At 33.9% G+C, this 22515-nt stretch overlaps 1 protein-coding gene across 3 annotated transcripts in view; it reads left to right on the plus strand.

The window, feature by feature from the left end:
• The first annotated feature begins 841 nt into the window (after positions 1-841).
• Positions 842-22515, plus strand: part of Klhl1 (kelch like family member 1) — a 411513-nt gene continuing 389839 nt past the window's right edge. For all 3 annotated transcript variants that reach the window (XM_074043248.1, XM_074043250.1, XM_074043249.1), the window contains exon 1: positions 842-2077. In XM_074043248.1, coding sequence (XP_073899349.1) covers positions 1584-2077 — 494 coding nt within the window. In that variant the 5' untranslated portion in view covers positions 842-1583. The remainder of the gene's footprint in view (positions 2078-22515) is intronic.

The raw sequence follows: 22515 nt of genomic DNA on the forward strand, positions 1-22515 counted from the left end.
TCCCTAGTTCTCTAGCCTTCAGCAAAGGTTCTGTGTTCTATTTTAAAGTCTCATAAATGAAAAGGATGAGAATTTTCCAAGTATGCTTATGTAGGAAGGGATCACAATCCTCACTTTTCTTAATATACTCATAAAGGAAAAATACATCTTCCTTGCTCCAATCAGCTCTTTGCAGGATAGTAGCCTTTGGCTATACTCGTTTATTGCTTAAATTTTTCCATGCATTTTATGGCATGGTTTCCGTACCAGAAGGTTATTCCTTGAAATTCTTTCTTATTATTTTACCCTATTCTTGGCTTTCATTGTGAAACTACCCACCATATAAGCTGATTTTGCCAAGCCTGTCCTTGCATTCAGCCCATCTTCAAATGTGTACCGCTTGCCCCCCAGGGGTGAAGCAAAGCCTGGGTACATTAACAGCAGAATCACAGTGTAAGTGTCAGGATGGTGGCACCATCTCACTTTGACGCCAGCATCCCTGTTTATTCTGTTTCTTACTACAGAGAAACTAAGGCTAAAGGTTAAAGGATGCAGTTTATTAAATAATTCAAGCTATTAACCTGCAACCTGCAAACCTATGACAGCCTATTAAGTTTACACTGCCACGATTCATGTTTGGTGTTTGCTGATGCTAAAGCATAATGCCTGTTTTCTTTACTTTTATTGCTAACAATAATGTAGTGAGGAAGGAGGGTGAAAAAGGTGACAGGACCTACGCAAGGGGACAATAAGCGCAGCAGACTCACTTGCATAAAGAAGATTGAAGCCTTCCCTCCCTCCCTCCATCTCTCCGTATAGGCCCCAGTGCACATCTGCGTCACTTATGGGGGAGGAGAGGCGCTGAGGCAGAGAGAAAATTGCACTGTGAAGACCTTGACAGCTTCGCCAGCGGGGCTTTTCCCTTTGCCTCTCTGTGTTTTCTGGAATATTTATTTTTCGCTTTTACAAACTGACTATATAAAACCACCCCTTCTCGCATTTCAGAAAGCATTTGACTTTCTCACAGATACCCTGCAAGCTATCAGGGCATCTTCCGAGAGGCCAGGGCCAGGGGCGCAGGTGCACGCAGAAGACTGGGGGGCGCGTTTCTTCGCGACTAGGGGCTCTTGCTGTCTGTGCGCTCTCCAGGCACGGAACTCTTAGCTGCAAGGAGAAGAGCTCCGACACCTTCCTGACTAAGGCTCTGCCACCAGTGTTTCCCAGTGAGGTGTATCCAGCTGTGGCCACCTCTCGAGCTCCAGAGCGCGCAGGAACCCCTCCCTTGGGCATTCTCAGCCTCAGGGTCTATCCTTCTGGCCATAACCACGGGGTCCTTGTGCGGATATCGAGGATTCTCAGCCCCTGGCATCCCACTACTTCCTCTGCACCCTAGCGGTGGTTCCCTCACACCCAGGTCCACAGGACCAGATCGCTGTGCCATCCGCGGTTGGTGCTCGTGTTCTGCCGAGGCGCACAACCTGCCTGCTCCTTTGGCTTCCAGGGGTGCACACGGAGCATCCCGCCTCCTCCTCCGCTTCCCGGCGCTGCTGGCCAGTCTACCTACTCCTGCGTGAGCTGCTGTCTCTGCGTTCCTTGCGTAAAGCATGTCAGGCTCTGGGCGAAAAGACTTCGATGTGAAACACATCCTGAGACTCCGCTGGAAACTCTTCAGCCATCCCTCGCCTGCCTCTGGCAGCTCAGCGGGGGGCGGCTGCCTGCAACAGGATGGCAGCGGCAGTTTTGAGCACTGGGGACCCAGCCAGAGTCGCCTGCTCAAAGGCCAAGAAAGGGGCAGTGTGAGCGCTTTCTGGAAGAAACCTTCCTCCTCTTCTTCCTCCTCCTCCTCCTCCTCCTCGTCCTCTTCCTTTAATCCGCTGAATGGCACCTTGTTACCCATGGCCACCAGGCTGCAGCAAGGGGCTCATGGGCAGGGCACCCAGCAGCCGGCCCGAACTCTCTTCTACGTGGAGTCCCTAGAGGAGGAGGTAGTGCCAGGCATGGACTTTCCTGGGCCACATGAGAAAGGGCTGGTCTTGCAAGAGCTCGAAGTGGAGCCTGGGAACTCCAGCCAGGCAACAGGTGAAGGATGTGGACACAGGTACAGTAAGTCTTCATGGGGCATTCAAGCATCTCCCAATTTGCACTCCCTTTTCCACGCATTGTGTTATAGTTACTAAGTCTAAAGCCTTCCGGGTGGAAGTTTGCATTAAATCCCAGCCTGGTTTTTATTACCTAAATTGTAATCTCATTAAAACTTTACTCATTAATGCCTATTGGTTCATACATATCACACTTCTTTTTGCAAGTCCTCACAGTTGTAACCACCAATTAAAAATGCATACATTTGGGTAAATCTTCAAGTGGGATGCTTTTTCATATTTCTTAGATTGTGATGTTCTTCCACCATCTTCTGCAATTAAATTATGTCAGTCTTTCCATTATCTTGTATGCAGTAAAATTGGCTTTAAACAGCATCAAAATACATCTCATGGAGGAGCTTAATAATTGTCTTAAAATGATTATGTAGACTCCCTGTGGATTGAACCTATTTTCTGGGAAAAACGAGGTGGCCAAAATGAGTACAATGGACAATATTGTTTTATATCTGCCCCTCCCCCAAACAGTGTTACCATCCTTTATCTCAAATTCCCTTTGTGTCCTTATACTTTATGATCACTTTTACCTTTTTCAAAGTAAGTCTTAGAGTTAAACTGCCATGTTCCTCTTTGTTTTTAGTATTTCAGTATTGGAAATGTAATTCTTAATAAGCAGATACTATTTATTTCCAGTTTACTTCTAGTTTTCACTGTGTAAAGAGTTTTGCTACTTTGAAAACAGAAAATCCTAGAGCATATGAAAGAAACACCTTCTGAGTTTTTCGTTTTTAGGGAACTGAGTCATTACTATTCTACACTACATCATTACAAGTTTGGGCATTTAATGAAGATATGAAAGGAATTGCATTTAGATTCATATGATATCAGAATACATTAATGAAGTAAAAATACTGGAGAAATGAAGGAAAATGCTAATGAATATGCTAATAAATTTTAATTTTCTCTCAAGAACAAATTAAAAACAGAAGCAACTTTTTAAAACTTTCACTTCATTAACTCAGCTTCTTATGTGATTGACTAAGTTCAACAAAGAATATATACAACAAATAACTTATAGATGCTCTTTACATTGGCAAATGTGATGAGATACCAACATATTATCCTTAAAATTTTAAGCTGTATGAATTATATTGATTTTTATATCAATCTTAATAGCCTTGAATATATTCTAGTATTAAGTTATGACATTTAATGTTCTGTAAGATTATTATTTTAATGAGAGAGGAATTTAACTTTCAATTTTAAAGTATGTCAAACATTTTCTTTATATAGGAGACTGAAATGTAAGTTTATCTATTATGTGATCAAGTAAAATAGTTTTATAAAAATGGTTATGACATGATACCACAAATATCATGAAGCTATTAGACTTATCTATTCACTAAGTACATATGTTTTTACTTTTAAGAATAAAATTTGTTGGATTCTTTTAATCCTTTTAAATAGAGTGCACATATAACTTTGACAGAAGTGAATTAGTCATAAATATTTAGCAATTCACATAGTATATTTTAAAGAATGCTAACTCAAATGTTTATTAAATATCACTTCATTAAAACCAGTATTTTTGAAAGTCGTAGAGCTAAAAAACCACGTGCACATTATATATGTAGACACATGAATATATAAATATATTTTCTTAAAAATATTCAAATCAACTAAAATACCTGTCTCATATTTTCAAAAGTACTTTGTTATATAGTATTTTTAATTCAGTGAGGCGTATTCGACATCAGCAGTTCATAAAGACTTCTTGTGTGTTGGTAAATTTGAAAATAATAATGGAATACTGACTTAATAGATTGTAATAAATTTTAAAATAAAATAATGACTAATAGCTTAGTAATAAAACATTCATCAAACTTAACTGACTTTTGATTATACTTCATTGTCTTTAATTCACAAAAAGTCAGTAATAAAAATTCTAAAACTATCTAAAGTGCTAACCAAAATCCTCTTTTTTGTTGGAATCAGTGTTTCATATGATATTTTGCATGTTTAAGCTATTGAAAAGTTTGGAAAAAGTAGCACTACCGAGATAAACTATAATGGAAATTTACTGCACTTCAGAAGTTAATGCAAATTGATCGCTGGTTTAGATTCAATTTATTGTGACTATACATTCAAGAAAATCACCTAGTGTTTATTATGGCGAGTGAGTGTAGAAACTATATAAATCTTGCAGAATAATTTTTGTTATTTAGACCATTGTACCACCCAAATGTGATGTTATAATTAATATTTAGCATTTTGTTTTATCAATTCTTACTTCTATGTTAAATCAATCTTCAGATAAACAACAAGGGTTTGTCCTTTCTTTAATGTTTTTTTTACCCATCCTTTTGATCTCCTTATTCATTTGGCTATGCTTATTGCATATTCACTTATGCATACATAGCAAGTGTGTGTAGCTCAGTTGTGTAAACCTGTTGTTAGAACAGCAGATAGAGAACAGAGGAAAGTTGCTCTTAACCTCAGAATTTTGGAAAGGTCAAATTACCATAGGCTTGAAACAGAAAGGTAGCAGGAATACAAAGATAAACTAATTTACTGCCAAAATGTAATGTTTATCTTAATCCACCATCCTATACCAAACATCCTCTGCTATATGCTACCCTCAAAAACACTCAGTACTGCATTATTTTAAACACTGTATCATTAAAAATACCATTAAATAATAGGTTGATAATCTATATTATTAATCATTCCTTCTCTACTTTCCTGTCTAAACTTAGGTTACAAAGTTTATAATTTCCTTAAAGTCAGATTACCATATATTTATATTTTGAATATTCTGTACAAAATTTCGTATGCAATAAAACAAAAAAAAGGAGTAATATTTACATTCCTGTAGTTCATAGTGATATAATAGGAGAATAGATGTCATGTGTTAACTGTTTGCTTTTTAAACTCTGAATTATTTTTTCCTTTTAATACATGACTTTATTAATAACTGGTATTATGACAAATTGCGAGATGTCAGTTTTTAAATGAAACATTTGCTCAAACTCAGAATATGGTTGATGCATTTAGAATGTTAGGCCCGTCTTCATGCATTATTTTTAAATGTGAACACTGAATAGGAAGTAGATTCTTGTGTTAGCAATTGCCCAGAAGAGGATTTATGATATACAATAATTTTTTATTCTTATTTTATTTATTTTTTTATTGTGCTGAGTAGGGGCACATTGTGACACTTACAAAAGTTCTTACAATATATCAAATATTTCTTAATTGAATTCACCTTTATCACCCCTCCCCCATTCCTAGTATGGTTTCATTTTTGCATTTACCTACACATTTTTTGTACTGTATTCACCCTCCTACCCCCTTTTCCCACCACCTCCCACCTCCCACTGGTACCATGCACTCTCCCCAAGCAAAATATGTCCTGCTTGCCTGTTCTCTGATTTTGTAGAAGAAAAAAATGACAGCTTTGCTTGTTTGAGATAAAGGTAGCTACACAATGTGTTTCCTTGTTATATTTGCATGTATTTATGTATTATAAGCCCTATTGGTTCATCTCCTTTCTAAGAGTGCAATTATCTGGCTTCATGGTTTTAATTACCACCCACAGACCATGTTTCCAGATCTGCAGCTCTAAACTTAAACCTCCCCTTTCTCTGGTCTCATACAGCCACCTTTCTACCTGACCTCTTTAGTGAGTATCAAAAAGTCTGTTTAAATGTGATATTTACAGAATTGAACTTCTAATCTCTCTTCTGTCTTGCTCAATTTCCTTTTCTGTCTCAGGGAATAACTGTACATGCATTAGGTTTGCAAACAAGATATCTAGGATCCTATATTTTACTATCCTCTTTTGCATTATTTTTAACATTCCCAAAGCCCCACAACTTTTTCAAGAAATTCTCCTTCTGTCTGTCCTACAATTCTCCATCTCCACCACTTGCACTTAACCTAAGTTCCTGTCTTCTTTCAATTCCACTGCCGTCTGCATCACTTCCACTCACATCTTTGTCTTCTGTAATTCATTCTTTAAAGTCAAGGAAAATTGTAAAATAAAAAGCTCAACCATTTTTTCACATTCCTTGCCCTCCAAATTCTTTTTTCTTCAAAGAATTTCTATTTCTCTCTGGTTATTGTCTATATCATGAAACTCTCCCTCCTTACAATACCTACGATAGACATCTTGGCCATGAATGATCTATGATTTCATCTGTCATCTGACACTTGCTCAGCTATCTTTCCATTGACTTTTCTCTTTCAGAGTCAATGTCCTTCTAGTCATTCCATGCCTCTTGCCTTAATGATATCCATCAATCAACAACTCTATGCTGAGTTTATTCCTATTCATCATTGACATGTTTTGAATAAACTTTCTCAGACAAGTATTCATTGACCCCCCACAAACAAATTCATTTCTTCTGCTTTATGTTCTTAGAATAACTTTTCCCTCAACTTTTATTGAAGTTTGAAATTACATATTAATATCTCTGGGTTTAATTGTTTATTTGACTAAAATTTCCAAATATAGTGTGTCCATTTTATCATTTTATCCATATCATAGAGCATATAAATTCAGTAAATACAGTTGAATTAATAAATATTTATTGTGATCACACTAACACCAATAACTTTCTTTTTGCCAGATAACATGCTGATAATTCATGTCATGAAAGTAGAATTTCACACATCCTATGAACTTAGTACGATTATTTATCTCTTTGGTGTATTGATATGATGGATAAGACAAGTGAGCTATAATGGGGGTAATTTTCCTAGAATCATAGGCTTATAAATAGTAGAGCTAGACTTTTAATCTTTGTTATCTGGCTTCAGAAACCATGTATCAGGTCATTTTGTCCAATCTTCTTTCTTTATTTTTCCCAGTGTTCTTTTGCTTCTTAAACAAAGAAACAGAGTAAAAGAAAAGAGTCTCCATTTAAGGCAATGGGGGAGCAGTTCTCTTATTCCTTTGGTGAAAATTACATTGGTTTTTGAAGCTTTACATAGACTTCATAGAAAGACAATGTTAAAGAATGCTTGATAAGGCTTAGTCAAAAAGGACTTTTTAGTACATGTTAGAAAATGTTATATTATTTCCTGATTTATGATTCATTCAGTATATTTTATTTTGTAATTAAGCAACTGTTACTCAAAAACAGATAAATAATAATTTTGTAGACTAGAAGAGAGATTTATAATAGGAACCCTGCTTTGTAAGGTCAGAATTTCTGACAGAGAATATCATTGAAAAGAGAATTTAGGGAAGACAGGTATGGTGATACGTGACTATGATCCCAGATACTCAGAAAACAGAGTCAGGAGGATCTCAAGTTCTAGGGGTTCCCTATCTCAAAAACAAAGTAGAAACTAAGGGACTAGAAGTGTGGCTGATTCCATGGAGGTGGATTTGAGATTCTCAAATGCAAAGGTCTACCTTTGATAAGCTTGTAAATGTAACAAAAAAAAAGAAAAGTAATTGCAACTTTAAAAAAATCTTGTTGTTTAGTGGGTCATACTGTGTTTTTTACTTATAAACTTCTAATGAGGACTTTTTAATTATATTAGCCTCTCTAAGTTATTACCTAAAATTATTTAGAAAATACATTATATTATGTAATCAAAACCAGAATTTGGCTAATTCAGAATATAATGCTGATCAGATATTATTTTTTCCAAGTCTCTGAAGATAATTTGCATATATGCAGATGATATGCTTCTAACTACATGTTCAGTCAAATTTCATTATTTTTGGCCAAGAGGTCCCATAGAACTTATACAAAACTTTTGCACTGTAAATTTTTAAGTGAAGTAAATTTTCTGAAGAAGAAAATGCAGCATCTTGATCAGAGTCACAAGGTAATAATCAATGGATCACACTATTGATTTCACTGTACTAAAATAATTTTAGGTATTGTGCAATGGTAAAAAACAATCTGGAATTTGCATATTGGTCTTAGATAATATTTTTTTCTTTTTTACATTTAAGAGTGGTATTTAAATCTTTGAAGGAAAATTTAATGTAACAGAGGTAATCTAGATAGAGTAAAAGTTAGTTTTGAAGATAGTCTTATAATTCAGGTATAGCAAAATTAGAAAGTGGGTTTTATGCCAGCTACCTTTTTTGATGCTTTTAGACAGAAAGTGAAAAGAGTTTAACATAAATGTTGAAGAAAGATGGGGAAAAGTACACCTGAACAGAAAGAATGATGTGCTATGATTATAAGAACCTAAGAAAGATCATTTCTGAATGGAACTTCTATTAAATAGATCATTTTGACTGAATATTCTATAACATAAATAGTGTCATTCTTAAAAAACTGAAAGTCTTCAAAAACAAGATTGGAATTGTTTGGTATACATTCTAAATTTAGCTTCGCAATTCTTTTTTTTCAAGCTTGTATTAGTGTTTTTTTTTTTCTTTATTGTTGTTGGGTGCCGGTACGTTGTGGCATTTACAGGGGTTCTTACAATGTATCTTATATGTCATACATGAATTGTTCTTTATCCCCTCCTCCCTGGATTCCTGGGGTAGTTTCATCAGGTATCATTTTTGCATTTATATGCATGTGTACACATTTTTTGCACCATATTCTCCCTCTAACCCCTTTTCCCCACTACCTCCCCCCTTCCACTGTTTTCAGCCCTCCCCCTCAAGCAGTTCAATTCTAGTAACTGATGATTACCAGCTATCTTTCAGTTTGATACTTTAACATATTCATTTGTGACACTGCATCCTGGTAGATCACATTGGAACCCTTTTCTTAGTGATACCGAGAGACAGATGCTCATGTAAATCGACATTAAATGTTGTCCGAAATGTTATCCAACAACTTAAATTGTGTAACCAGGAAGTTGGATACTTTATAGTACAAGGGAAAAGAATAAAAATATTTTATATCATTTCAAGGGGCAAAACATTTTGGTTGTATCAATACATTCCTATTAGCAATATGAATATTCTTGTATCTGCTTAGAAATTAGTGATTTTAAAAAGCAGTGAAAATTTTAAGTATTAACATCTGCATCAACAAGAAAACAACTTTCTTAGTTCAGTTTTTTTTAATTCCTCTTTTGATTTCACTATGTAACCCAGGCTGTCCTCAAACTCTGGATCGTCATCCATCCATTTCCAGAGTACTGGGATTTCAAGCATACACCTCCAGGTGTGCAGCACAAAGCCAAGTCTATTTGGTTCTTTAACACATTTTTAGTATATCTTTAGTACAATACTAACATTTATTCAAGAGGTCTCTGCAAGTTAGTATTTGCATACATCAAAGCAAAATAAAAAACCAGAATGTGAGAGAGAACCAGTATTGCATTTTTAAATTAATGAATATAAAAGCATCTAAACCTACAACTATAAGATGAATCATTGAACTTCATTATTTTTAAAATAAACTTGAAAGACTTTTCACCTTGTGTAACTTAAGAATGATTCCTACTTTTTGTATTAACTTATCTTTGATTTACTTGTGTGTAATTTTAGTAGAGAAGTTAACAAATTAACACCTAGACATTTGAAACATAGTGAACCACCAATATATTATAAGTATTTGTGTAATTTATTTTCTCAAAAGACATGATATTTTTTATTATTAATATTTTATAATTCTTCTTTGTAGTAGTTTGGATGATACCAACCCACTGTTATTAGCAACATGGATATATTCATTATATGCACTGTGATATTAGATATTTTGAAAAAGCAGATGAAATTTTAAAATTCCTCTGACAAACATTTTAATTATTTAATTAAATTCAGAATATAAAGTAAGTGAAACTCCTACTTCTGTTTGAAATAACTAAACAAGAACTGGACTAACTTCTTACCTTTATTAATAACTGAGAGACAAGGAAAGAAGACGGGGAGGTAAGGAGAAAAGAAAAGAAATGATTGTCATTGAGACACTTTAGTGTTTCCTTCAGGAAAAGAGAGACAAAAAAAAGAGGGAAAAAGGGAGAAAGGAAGGAAGGAAGGAGGAAAAGAAGGAGGATAGAAAGCAGAAAGGGAAGGAGGGAAGGAAAGAAGAAGGGAGGAAAGAAGGATGGGAAGTTTTCAATAAATTGAATATATGCAGTGAGGAAATTTGATTCCTAAAATCTAAAAAAGAAAAAGCAAGGTGTGACTTATGATTTTCCCAGATCATTGTCTTGAGACATATTTCATGAAACTACATAGGGAAAGAGAAATCAGGAATTGATAAAGGAAAGAGAAAGCTACACATTCAGCAAGCCTCAGAATTCTATGGAAAGTCTTCTTGGTTATTAAGTAGATAAGTATTCAGTGGGAAAATGACAAGCACAAGTGTTCAAGGAAACTGAAAAAGGGTTGACAAAGAGCCACCTTGACAAAGAACCAAGGAAGTAGGGGGAAAAATGGAACCATAATGAAAATCAAAATCAATGAATTAAATTGACCAAAAATTGTAACAGACCATGTTATAATGCAGTTTTTAAAAGACATTCTATATGATAAAAATTTAATTAAGGACATGTGGATATGAGCATAACCAAGATCCAAATTCTAGAACAAAAATCAAACTTCAAAGGACAATGTCTGAGATGAAAAATATACCAACTTGAAAGTAATGAAAGCAGAAATTGCAGAAAAATAAAAGTAACCTTGAAGACATAGCAATGGAACTAACCAAAATAAAAGAAGAAGGATTTTTAGAAATGAGAACATCTCCAGCCAGCTCTCTGACAAGATCAACAAACATATAATTGTAATTGCCACCTTAGTTAGAATGAAAAGGAAAAATATTTAAAGGAATAAATTGATGAAAACTGTAAACCTCTAGCTTCAAAGATCACAATGAAGTCTAAGCAAAAGAAATGTGAAAGGAAATACAAAAAGACACATTTTAATCAAATTCCCCATACTAGTAATAAAACTGAAAAAAAAAACATATCCTGAAGAAATGCATATTGTATTCAGGGGGATAAAACTAAGGATTATGGGCCCTTTCTCATTTTTCCAAATGCAAAAAATAAAGGCAGTGGAGAAACACCTTCTCAGTTCTCTAAGGAAAAAGTAAAATGGTACATTTTTAACTCTATGCACCCTTATAATACTTTTCAGACTGAGGATGAAATAAGTTTTTCAGACATAGAATGGTTGAAATAGTTCATTAGCAGCAGGCATGTTCTATAAGAAATATTAAATATAACCTTCAGCCACAATGAAAATGATACCAATGACAATATTTGTATAAAGGAATGAAGAGCACCTGAAATAGTAACTACGTGGATAAAATATACTGTTTTACTCATCTAAATCTGGAAGATTTAAAAGATAATTGATGTTTTTGAAAGACTATACTGTGAAACTTTTACAGTAATTGGAAAATAAAGTCTGACAACAATAACACTGAGACTTGGAAGAAAGAAGTGAAGGTATAGTATTTTAAGGGTTTTATATTAAATGTGAAGTTAATTTAGGGAGTATGTTATAAATCCAAAAGCAACCAGTAAAATAAATTCAATATTCTAGTTAGTTCAATAAGGAAATAATTGTACAAAACATCAATTTTTTTTTCTTTTATTATTCATATGTGCATACAAGGCTTGGTTCATTTCTCCCCCCTGCCCCCACCCCCTCCCTTACCACCCACTCTGCCCCCTCCCTCTCCCCCCCCCTCAATACCCAGCAGAAACTATTTTGCCCTTATTTCTAATTTTGTTGTAGAGAGATTATAAGCTGTAATAGGAAGGGACAAGTGTTTTTGCTGGTTGAGATAAGGGTAGCTACACAGGGCATTGACTCACATTGATTTCCTGTGCGTGGGTGTTACCTTCTAGGTTAATTCTTTTTGATCTAACCTTTTCTCTAGTTCCTGGTCCCCTTTTTCTATTGGCCTCAGTTGCTTTTAAGGTATCTGCTTTAGTTTCTCTGCGTTAAGGGCAACAAATGCTAGCTAGTTTTTTAGGTGTCTTATTTTTACAAAGAAACAAAAACTAATTTTATTTTCTGACAAAATGAGCACATATGCCAAAAATGAGGAAATAAACTATTTTCAAACATGATTGTTTGTAATTGACTATAAAAAATTTGAGGGAAGCTAAAAAATTATAATGAGATAAATAAAGTGGCAACACACAGACTCAACATACAAAATAACTATTTCTATACATTAGAAATGAACACTTAGAAATTAAAATTATAAAAATAATATTTTCATAATAATCTCAATAAAGTAAGAAGTACTTAGAAATAAATATGGGACAAGATGTCAAAACCTCATAGAATAAAAATAACAAAACCATGCTGAAGAAATGAGTCCCAAATAGTGTGATATATACTATGTTCCTGAACCAGATAACTCATTGTTATTAAGATGTCAAGTCTCCTCCAAGTGTTTTATTGATTCCATAGCTTCCCCAACAAAATCTCAGCATGTTCTTTTGCACAATTAACAAGGTTATTTTGAAAATCAATACAAAAATTCAAAAGACCTGTAATAAACAAAATGATTTTGAAAAGCATGAAGAAATTTGAGGATTTACACTCTTTGTTTCCATGCTTGTTCTGAAAATACACTAGTCAAGATAATATTGTGTCTGTGGCAAAATATATAAACAGATTAATGGAGAATGGATGAATTAATTTGATCATTATAATATAATACAATACAATTCTCCCCCAAAGAATAAACTTATCATGCAACATTTAGAATGAAAAATAAGTTACAAAAGATGTGTGCTATATTTCTCCTTAAGATCTATTATAAGCCAGATTTATTTATTCTTTAAATTTTTATTCATTTATTCACATATGCATATAATGTTTGGGTCATTTCTCCCCCCTGTCCCAGGTCTCCTCCCTCTGCCCCCCAGCCCCCTAGCTTCCAGGCAGAACCTGTTGTGCCCTTTGCTCCAATTATGTTGACGGGAAGACATAAGCAATAATAAGAAAGACAAAGCATTTTTGCTAGTTGAGACAAGAATAGCTATACAGAGATATTCCCAGCATTGCTTCCATGCACAATTGTGTTACAACCTGAATTGATTCATCTCTACCTGACCTTTTCACTAGTTCTTGATCCCCTTCCCATATTGACCTCTGTTGCTTTAAGGTCTTTATATTAGCCCCTCTGCAGAGGGACATTAAACACTTTCATGTTTTGGGTTTCCTACCTATCCCCATACCTCCTGTATGTGGTCTCCCCTTAGGATGTGTCCAAAGTCCAGCAACATTGCTGTATTTGCCTTAGATCAAAATTCCATATATGAGGGAGAACATATGATTTTTGGTCTTCTGAGCCTGGCTAACCTCACTCAGAATGATGTTCTCCAGTTCCATCCATTTACTTTCAAATGATAAGATTTCATTCTTCTTCATGGTTGAGTAAAACTCCATTGTGTATAAGTACCACATTTTCTTAATCCATTTGTCTGTAGTGGAGCATCTTGGCTGTTTCCATAACTTGGCTATTGTGAATAGCGCTGCAATAAACATGGGTGTATAGGTGCCTCTGAAGTAACCTGTGTCACATTCCTTTGGGTATATCCCCTGGAATAGAATTCCTGGATCATATGGCAGATCTATGTTTAGATTTTCAAGGAGCCTCCATATTTTTTTTCCAGAATGGTTGCACTAGCTTGCATTCCCACCAGCAGTGTACGAGGTTTCCTTTGTCCCCACATCCCCTCCAACACCTGTTGTTAGTGGTGCTTTTTGATGGTGGAATGTTAGTGAAGTTTTGATTTGCATTTCCTTTATGTCTAGAGATGGTCAGCATTTTTTCATGTGTTTTTTGGCCATTTGAATTGCCCATTTCATTATTGGTTCATTGATTTTAGGAGAGCTTAGTTTTTTAAGTTCCCTGTATATTCTGGTTAACGGTCATTTGTCTGATGTATAGCTGGCAAATATTTTCTCCCACTCTGTGGGTAGTATCTTCAGTTTCAAAAACATTTCTTTTGTTGTGCAGAAGCTTTTAAATTTTATGTAGTCCCATTGGTCCATCCTTTCGCTTAGTTTCTGAGCTGCTGGTGTTCTATTGAGGAAATCCTTGCCTACACCTATTACTTCCAGAGTATTCTCTGCTCTTTCCTGTACAAACTTCAGAATTTTGGGTCTGATATTAAGGTCCTTGATCCATTTTGGGTTGAAACTAGTATAGAGTGATAAACATAGGTCTAGTTTCAGTTTTTTTGCAGACGGATAACCACTTTTCCCAGCAACATTTATTGAAGAGGCTGTCTTTTCTCCATGGTATGTTTTTGGCACATTTGCCCAAAATAAGGTGGGCATAGCTGACTAGTCTTCATGTCTGTTTTGTGCCAGTATTATTCTATTTCTATTGCTATTGCTTTGTAATATAGTTTGAAGTCAGGTATTGTGATATCTCCAGCATTGTTCTTTTTGCTGAATATTGCCTTTGCTATTTGCAGTCTCTTGTGTTTCCAAATGAACTTTAGGGTAAATTTTTCAATCTTTGTGATGAAGGTCATCAGGATTTTGATGGGAGTTGCATTAAACATCTAGATTGCTTTTGGTAGTATAGCCATTTTTACTATGTTGATTTTACCAATCCATGAGCATGGGAGATCTTTCCACGTTCTGTAGTCTTCCTTGATCTCTTTCCTCAGTTTTTGTGTTCTCCTTGTAGAGAACTATATCCTTTGTTTTTAAATAGTAAAAAGTTAATGGTTAAAAAATGGTCAAAATCACTTTACAGAAATGATGGTCTTCATTATTTGAACTTTGAAAGCTCACAGGTAAGCAATTGCCTTCATGTAAGTATGGAAATAGACAATGAAGTTGAGTCACTATTTAAGTATATAGGGCCATCCAGTTTGTATCCTAAAGCAAAACCTTTAGGTATATCACCAGGAATGAGATTGCTGGATTGTATGGCAGATCTACGTTTAGATTTTTAAGAAAATTCCATATTTTTTTCCAGAGTGGTTGTATTAGCTTACATTAATATTGTATTGATTATCCATACTTTGAGAAAAAGTTTAATTCTAACTTGCCTCAAGTTATATATATTATTTAAGCATTTCTTAAATTTGACATATGACTAAACTAGTTGATTATCCATTGTGATTTGCCTTGAATAACTTGATGTAATAGATCCCTTAACATTTTTTTTTTTTTTTGCCTTCCTTTTGGCAACCGTAAGAAAGAATGGAAGGCTAAATAGTTTTATAATAGCATCTTTGCACAAAAATTTCAGGTCTTGCCATGTAACAAAAAGAAAATTTTATCTTTTATCTTTTTTGTTAATATTGGAGCCTCTGGGTGCTAAAAATAATGTCCTGTAACTTTATCTTAACAGACCAGAATCAAGTGAGCTATTTTGTCCTTTTACCATATAAATTGGAACTAGTACTGAACTTTTGTTCTGACTTAAGAGTTCATTTTCCATTCTATCACTTTGTCCTAACAAATATGAAGTATTTACATGCAATTATTCTCTCTCATAAGTTTTAAAAATTTATTCCTTATCAGAATTATACTTTTCCATTTAAAAATTAAATCTGATTATACAGACTCTCAAATAACATAATTTAACATCTTTCCTAAATGTAAATTTTCCTAAGAATGGAAACACACTTTGTAATTTCAAATAAGGTTAAAGACTCACTTATGTCTGTTATTACCCTATATAATCTCACATTATCTTATGTGCCTCATTTAAACATTTCTTGTAAGTAAGATAGTCTTTTATTTCATATTCATCAGTGAGTGCCAGAATTTATTCAATCTTTAAGAGCTACAAATTAAAAATGTATGTATATAAATATTGATGATTTTAGTAGCATATATTTTTCTAATATAAAAACAGTTTCATGCAACAATAGAAGGAAAAAAAATATTAGTTATTAGAAGGCCTGATGTCTAGGATGAAATCTGCCTGAATGTGAAAATGTCAGCATTAAGTCACTTAAATTTTGTCTTATCTCATTTTATTATTGGAACATGACAAGACTGGACAAGAGTAAATAATTTCTAGTCTTCTAGTCTTGTCAACATAAAAGATGACTATGGATCTATCCCTGACATTCACCCTGTTTCAATGCTGGCATAGAAGTATGAATTGAGCTCCATCTGGCTACTTACAGTGTGAATTAAGTTCTATTCTCAACTCTTAAGTTATATAGTGAGTCAAATGTACCCCAATTGAAAACTAAATATTCTTTCAATCAACAACAACAATTTTTAATTAATTTGTTTTTTTTCAGAAAATATACCTGGCTACTAGAGTTTAAGGAAGTGCAGAAAACTTTCAGAGTAAATAGCAATAAAAATTAATATGTAAATAAGTACAGAAATTGGACTTGTGTTTTACTGATGATATATATTAAAAGGAATCCTAATAGTTTTAGAAAAGGGAGTTTCCATATGGTACTTAATAAAGTGCAGATCAATCTCAATATGTACAGTAACTAAAAACAAGAAAAATTGTCAAGAAAATTATCATGACTATGACTGGATAAAATGTCATCTGATCAGTCTGGGTTAATAAGCCACAGGTATGGAAGGGAATCCTAGATCATATTAATTTTACTTATGATGACTATGAAACAATGATTCTACTGATGAGATTCAAACACTAGCAAATCTTTTCATTATAGTGCAGAAGATGCACTAGAGAATAGAAGAGTGAAACTGAACATAGAAAGATTGTTAAAAGGCTAAGGCTACAGTCCTAGTGAGGAAATATCACTTAAAGGAAAGGATAGAATGAGATTTTGGAAGACAAAATTCCACAATAGCCAATTAATAGGAGGTTTACTGAAAAAGAGGGAAAGGTAAGAGGATTCCTTCATTTTTGAATGGGAAAGTGAATGGAGTATTGTTGCTTTATGATACAGGAGATTAGGGAGACCACAGTAATTTTTATTTCATAGAATATGATTCCTGTAAGGATCTGACACACACATTTTATTTTTTTCTCCTAATGGAATAGTTCAGTAGAATAAGGGAATAACATAAATGAAAATTTAGAAATCACATTGTGATTTAAGATTTCACATGAAGAACAAAACTGGACAGTGACAACGTAGCCATGAGGAACTGGAGGTTTAGTTAGTGACAGACTGCTAGCCTGACATGCACTAAGCCCTGAGTTTGATCCCCCAGTATGTCCCTCTTTCCAAACAAACAAGCAACAACAAAAATGTGGCAATGAGAATAAGCTTGAAATGAGGATCTGAAATTCAAGAAACTGGGAGCAGGAAGCTATTGTTAGATGAGTCATTACACAAAGTTTGAATATGCCCAAGAATATAACTTAATTTGTTTATTTGTGACCAACATTTTTGATGATTATAGGACATAATGATAGTAATATGAAGTATATTAAAACAAATAAGCCACTTAAATCTTTAAAACAGAAAGTAATTATTTTCCTGTTGAGAAGAGATTCATGGTATAACTATACAAATATAGCAATGGACATTTTCACCCATTGCTTCCCATTATTATAGAAGAAGGAAGTGTGAATATCCTACCTATGTACAGGTTACATGGGAGGTTGTATCACTTATGAAGTACTTTTGAAAGGGACAATGCAAGTTTAGGACTAACATTGAAAATTAGAAGTGTGCAGATTTATGAAAATGAAGTTATGAAATAATAGAATGAGGGCTAAGTTTTGGATTTTGCTTATTGATCAAAGGTGGTTAGAGCTAAGAATATAGGTCAGACTATTTAGATGAGATGAGGTTCCTTATGAGTCAATGGTGAAGAGTTGGTTTAAATGGATAAAGTGGGGAGGGTTGTGTCATTTTGAACATGCTCAGGACCAACTAAGTCATCTGTAGGTCTCTAGGTAAAATGAAAAGTCAATGCTTATTATTAAAAGTTATTAAGAATTATAGATTGTAGATCATGCAATAAATGTGAGATTCATAACTCCTTGTGTAACTGTGTTGTGCCTTGGATATTAGATTGTGACTATAGTGTGAGAAGTTCTATAAAGGGACATTTTTTACACAACATTAGGAGTGATATGAATCTCACCAAGCTAAGAAATAGAAAAATCACTTCCAGCTGAAACAGATACATCTTCATTGAGTTTTACTAAACAAAACTTGTAAGTGGCTATATATGATTACAAAGCTCTTACAATACTTATTCACACATATGCTTATGATTTGTAATTTATTAATTTAAGATAATAAATAACTGCCAGTAGACTTCAATGCTTCTTAAATATCCAACATATACTTTTAGTTGAAAGAAAGTCTATCAGAAAACAAGAGGATCATGTAAAAGTTTGGGCCTCAAGAAACTTTAGAATAATGCAAATACTATTGGCAGTTCTACTACAAAACGTATTTTCAATATTCGAACACACTCCTATAATTTTCTGGGTTGAATTATAACATTTGAATAAAATGATTCCTATTTTTATTCTTTGGGAAATACATGTTTCTTTACATTTTCATCAACTTAATTCAATTACATATGATGTTGGAGAACTAAATTGGTGCAGGAGCTATCCAAAGAGAAGTACACCAGAGTGTGCTGATGCTATGTCATCCAGGTTATTCATAAGGAAGCTTTATCTCTGGCAAATCAAGGATTGCCAGTCTCAGGAAACATCCATGTTATCATTTGTTATTGATTTCATTTATTTTTGTTTTTTTATTAAAAAAATACATTTTAAAATTTTGTCTCTTAAATGGCCCAAACAATGTATGGACATATGAATAAATGAATAAAGGGAAAAAAGTTAAAAAAATAAAATTACTATATTATTAACTTTAAATAATACATTTGATTAATATATGCAAATAAAATTAATTATGTGAAAGTAAGTTGGAAATTATTTGACTCTGGCAGTTAAAATTTGGAAAAAAGGATGCTGTACTTAAAATTACAATTTTACAGTTTCCTAAAATTGTAATTATAGAGTATTTCAAAGTATAAATACTTCATTTCTTTAATATTCAATGCTCATTTCAGGGAAACATGGCACAACCTTAAACATCCACTTAGAATCTGAAATCTTCAAAACACCATCTCAAAGACAGTTCAACTTAAGAATTCTGGGATCTAAGGTAATGGTGTAATTCCAGATTCTCATTTGCCAGCACTGCACCTTTAATACTTAATTAGAAGGTTCTATAGAAGTTGATATATACTATATAGGTCTTGTATATTAATATATGCTTGTTAGAGCGGAGGCAATCTTGGATCACTGCAAGAAACTGAGAGCACCCACAATAACCTCTGAAATAAATTAAGAAATAAAAATAATCAATAAAAGAGCCAAATATAACAGCTATAAGATGCCAACAGGTATTTTGTCCCTAAAGAAAGGTAAATTATCAAAGTAAGTCATGAATATATTTTATATATATATATATAATGTTATAACTATCTATTCATCTACCTAATAAATTAATTCTCTGAAATATTGAGTGAATTTAACCAAAACAATGTAAGTTGTAAAAAGCAAAACCACAATTTTCTGTGCAAATCAAAGATACATTATCTTAATTTTGTTATGGTAAGTTAATATGATATATACACATTTTAGAGTAAAGCTATCTAATAGTATAAAAATGTTACAAAAATCATATCATAGAAAAGTTTTTAAATGCCTCAGAATTTAAGGAATATACAGATTGATAAATGATAGGTGGATTAATTAAATATCAATCATATATCAAAAGTGTTGCATTTACTATGTGAAATTTGAAAGAATCTGTTACTAGATGAAATTGAAACATTTCAAAATAAAAATAAAAAATATTTAACAAATGACACCCTATGCTCATGATCTATAAAACAGACATAAAAATTTAAATAATTTAACAATTAGATACATTTTACTGTAAAAATAAATAGATATGTGATTTTAGGTTATTTAATGTTATTTAAAATATACAAAAAGAGAACATTTTAATTTCAAACGTGAAATTAAGTTTTAGGGCTGAAATGAAGAAAAAAATGAAACAATTAATGTGATGTTAGAATGACTATTAACAAAAGACTAATGATAAAAATTGCTGGTCAGGATGTGGAGAAAAGTTTACCCTTGAGTGTTGTGGTAATGTGAATTAGTCAGTCATCATGGAAAGCAGAGTGGAAGTCCTACAAAAAAATTTATATTAACCAGCAATGGCACTGTTGGGTATATTCAAAGGATATGACATCATGATACCATTGTGATATCTGTACTCTGTTGTTCATTGCAACATTATTCACAATAGCCAGGATATGGAATGAACCAAGGTGTCTATGGATAAATTGATAAAGAAAACGAGATACACACACATACACAGACACACGCATATACACACTGGAATAGTACGATTCACAGTTTTTCTTTATCTTTTTATTCAGATTAAATTTTATTTCTTCTCCTTTTATTTTATTGTTTTTACATTGACTTACATGCGTATGTGTTGTTTGTGCCACCTTCCCATTTTCTTTCTTTCTTTTTTTTGCTCCTGGTGTTTGCACCCAGGACCTTGCTCTCGCTAGGCAAGCACTCTACCACTGGGTCATGTCCCCAGCCTATTCACTTTTTTTTATTATTCGTATGTGCATACAATGTTTGGGTCATTTCCCCCCACCCCCGTCCCTCCGTTACCCCCGCAACCCCTTGCTACCAGGCAGATACTATTTTGCCCTTATCTCTAGTTTTGTTGAAGAGAGAATAAGCAATAAGAGGAAGGACCAAGGATTTTTGCTAGTAGAGATAAGGATAGCTATACAGGGAGTTGACTCATATTGCTTTCCTGTACATGTGTATTACCTTCTAAGTTAATTCTTCTTGAACTAACCTTTTCTCTAGTTCCAGGTCCCCTTCTCCTATTGGCCTCAGTTGCTTTAAAGTATGTGCTTTAGTTTCTCTGCGTTGACAGCAACAAATGCTATCTAGTTTTTTAGGTGTCTTACCTATCCTCATACCTTCCTAGTGTGTTCTTGCTTTATCATGTGGTCAAAGTCCAATCCCCTTGTTGTGTTTGCCCTTGATCTAATGTCTGCACATGAGGGAGAACATACAATTTTTGGTCTTTTGGGCCAGGCTAACCTCACTCAGAATGATGTTCTCCAATTCCATCCATTTACCAGTGAATGATGGCATTTCGTTCTTCTTCATGGCTGCATAAAATTCCACTGTGTATAAATACCACATTTTCTTAATCCATTCATCAGTAGTGGGGCATCTTGGCTGTTTCCATAACTTGGCTATTGTGAATAGTGCTGCAATAAACATGGGTGTGCAGGTGCCTCTGGAGTAACCTGTGTCACATTCTTTTGGGTATATCCCCAAGAGTGGTATTTCTGGATCATATGGTAGATCAATGTTTAGCTTTTTAAATAGCCTCCAAATTTTTTTCCAGAGTGGTTGTACTAGTTTACATTCCCACCAGCAGTGTAAGAGGATTCCTTTTTCCCCACATCCTCTCCAACACCTGTTGTTAGTGGTTTTGCTAATGATGGCTGTTCTAACAGGGGTGAGGTGAAATCTTAGTGTGGTTTTAATTTACATTTCCTTTATTGCTAGGGATGGTGAGCACTTTTTCATGTGTTTTTTGGCCATGTGAATTTCTTCTTTTGAGAAAGTTCTGTTTAGTTCACATGCCCATTTCTTTATTGGTTCATTAATTTTCGGACAATTTAGTTTTTTGAGTTCCCTATGTATTCTCATTATCAGTCCCTTGTATCATATGTAGCTGGCAAATATTTTCTCCCACTCGGTGGGTGGTGATCTCTTCAGTTTAGAGACCATTTCTTTTGTTGAGCAGAATTTTTTTAGTTTTATGAAGTCCCATTTATCTATGCTATCTCTTAGTTGCTGTGCTGCTGGGGTTCCATTGAGAAAGTTCTTGCCTGTATCTGTTAATTCCAATGTATTTCCTACTGTTTTCTGTACCAACTTTAGAGTTTGGGGTCTGATATTAAGATCCTCAATCCATTTTGAGTTAACATTTGTATACAGTGATAAACATGTATCTAGTTTCAGTTTTTTGCAGACTGCTAACCAGTTTTTCCAGCAGTTTTTGTTGAAGAGGCTGTTTTTTCTCCATCATATATTTTTAGCGCCTTTGTCAAAGATACGTTGGTCATAGTTGTGTGGCTTCATATCTGGGTCCTCTATTCTGTTCCACTGGTCTTCATGTCTGTTTCTGTGCCAGTACCATGCTGTTTTTACTGCTATTGCTTTGTAATGGAGTTTGAAGTCGGGTATTGTGATAACTCCAGTGTTGTTCTTTTTACTGAGTATTGCCTTGGCTATTCGTGGCCTCTTGTGTTTCCATATAAATTTAAAGGTAGATTTTTCAATCTCTTTGATGAATGTCATTGAGATTTTTGATGAGAATTGCATTAAACATGTTGATTACTTTTGGGAGTATAGACATTTTTACTATGTTGATTCTACCAATCCATGAGCATAGGAGATCTCTCCACTTTCTATAGTCTTCCTCAATCTCTTTCTTCAGGAGTTTATAGTTTTTCCTTGTAGAGGTTGTT

The sequence above is a fragment of the Castor canadensis genome, chromosome 10 (assembly GCF_047511655.1).
Source record: "Castor canadensis chromosome 10, mCasCan1.hap1v2, whole genome shotgun sequence".
NCBI classification, from domain to species: domain Eukaryota; kingdom Metazoa; phylum Chordata; class Mammalia; order Rodentia; family Castoridae; genus Castor; species Castor canadensis.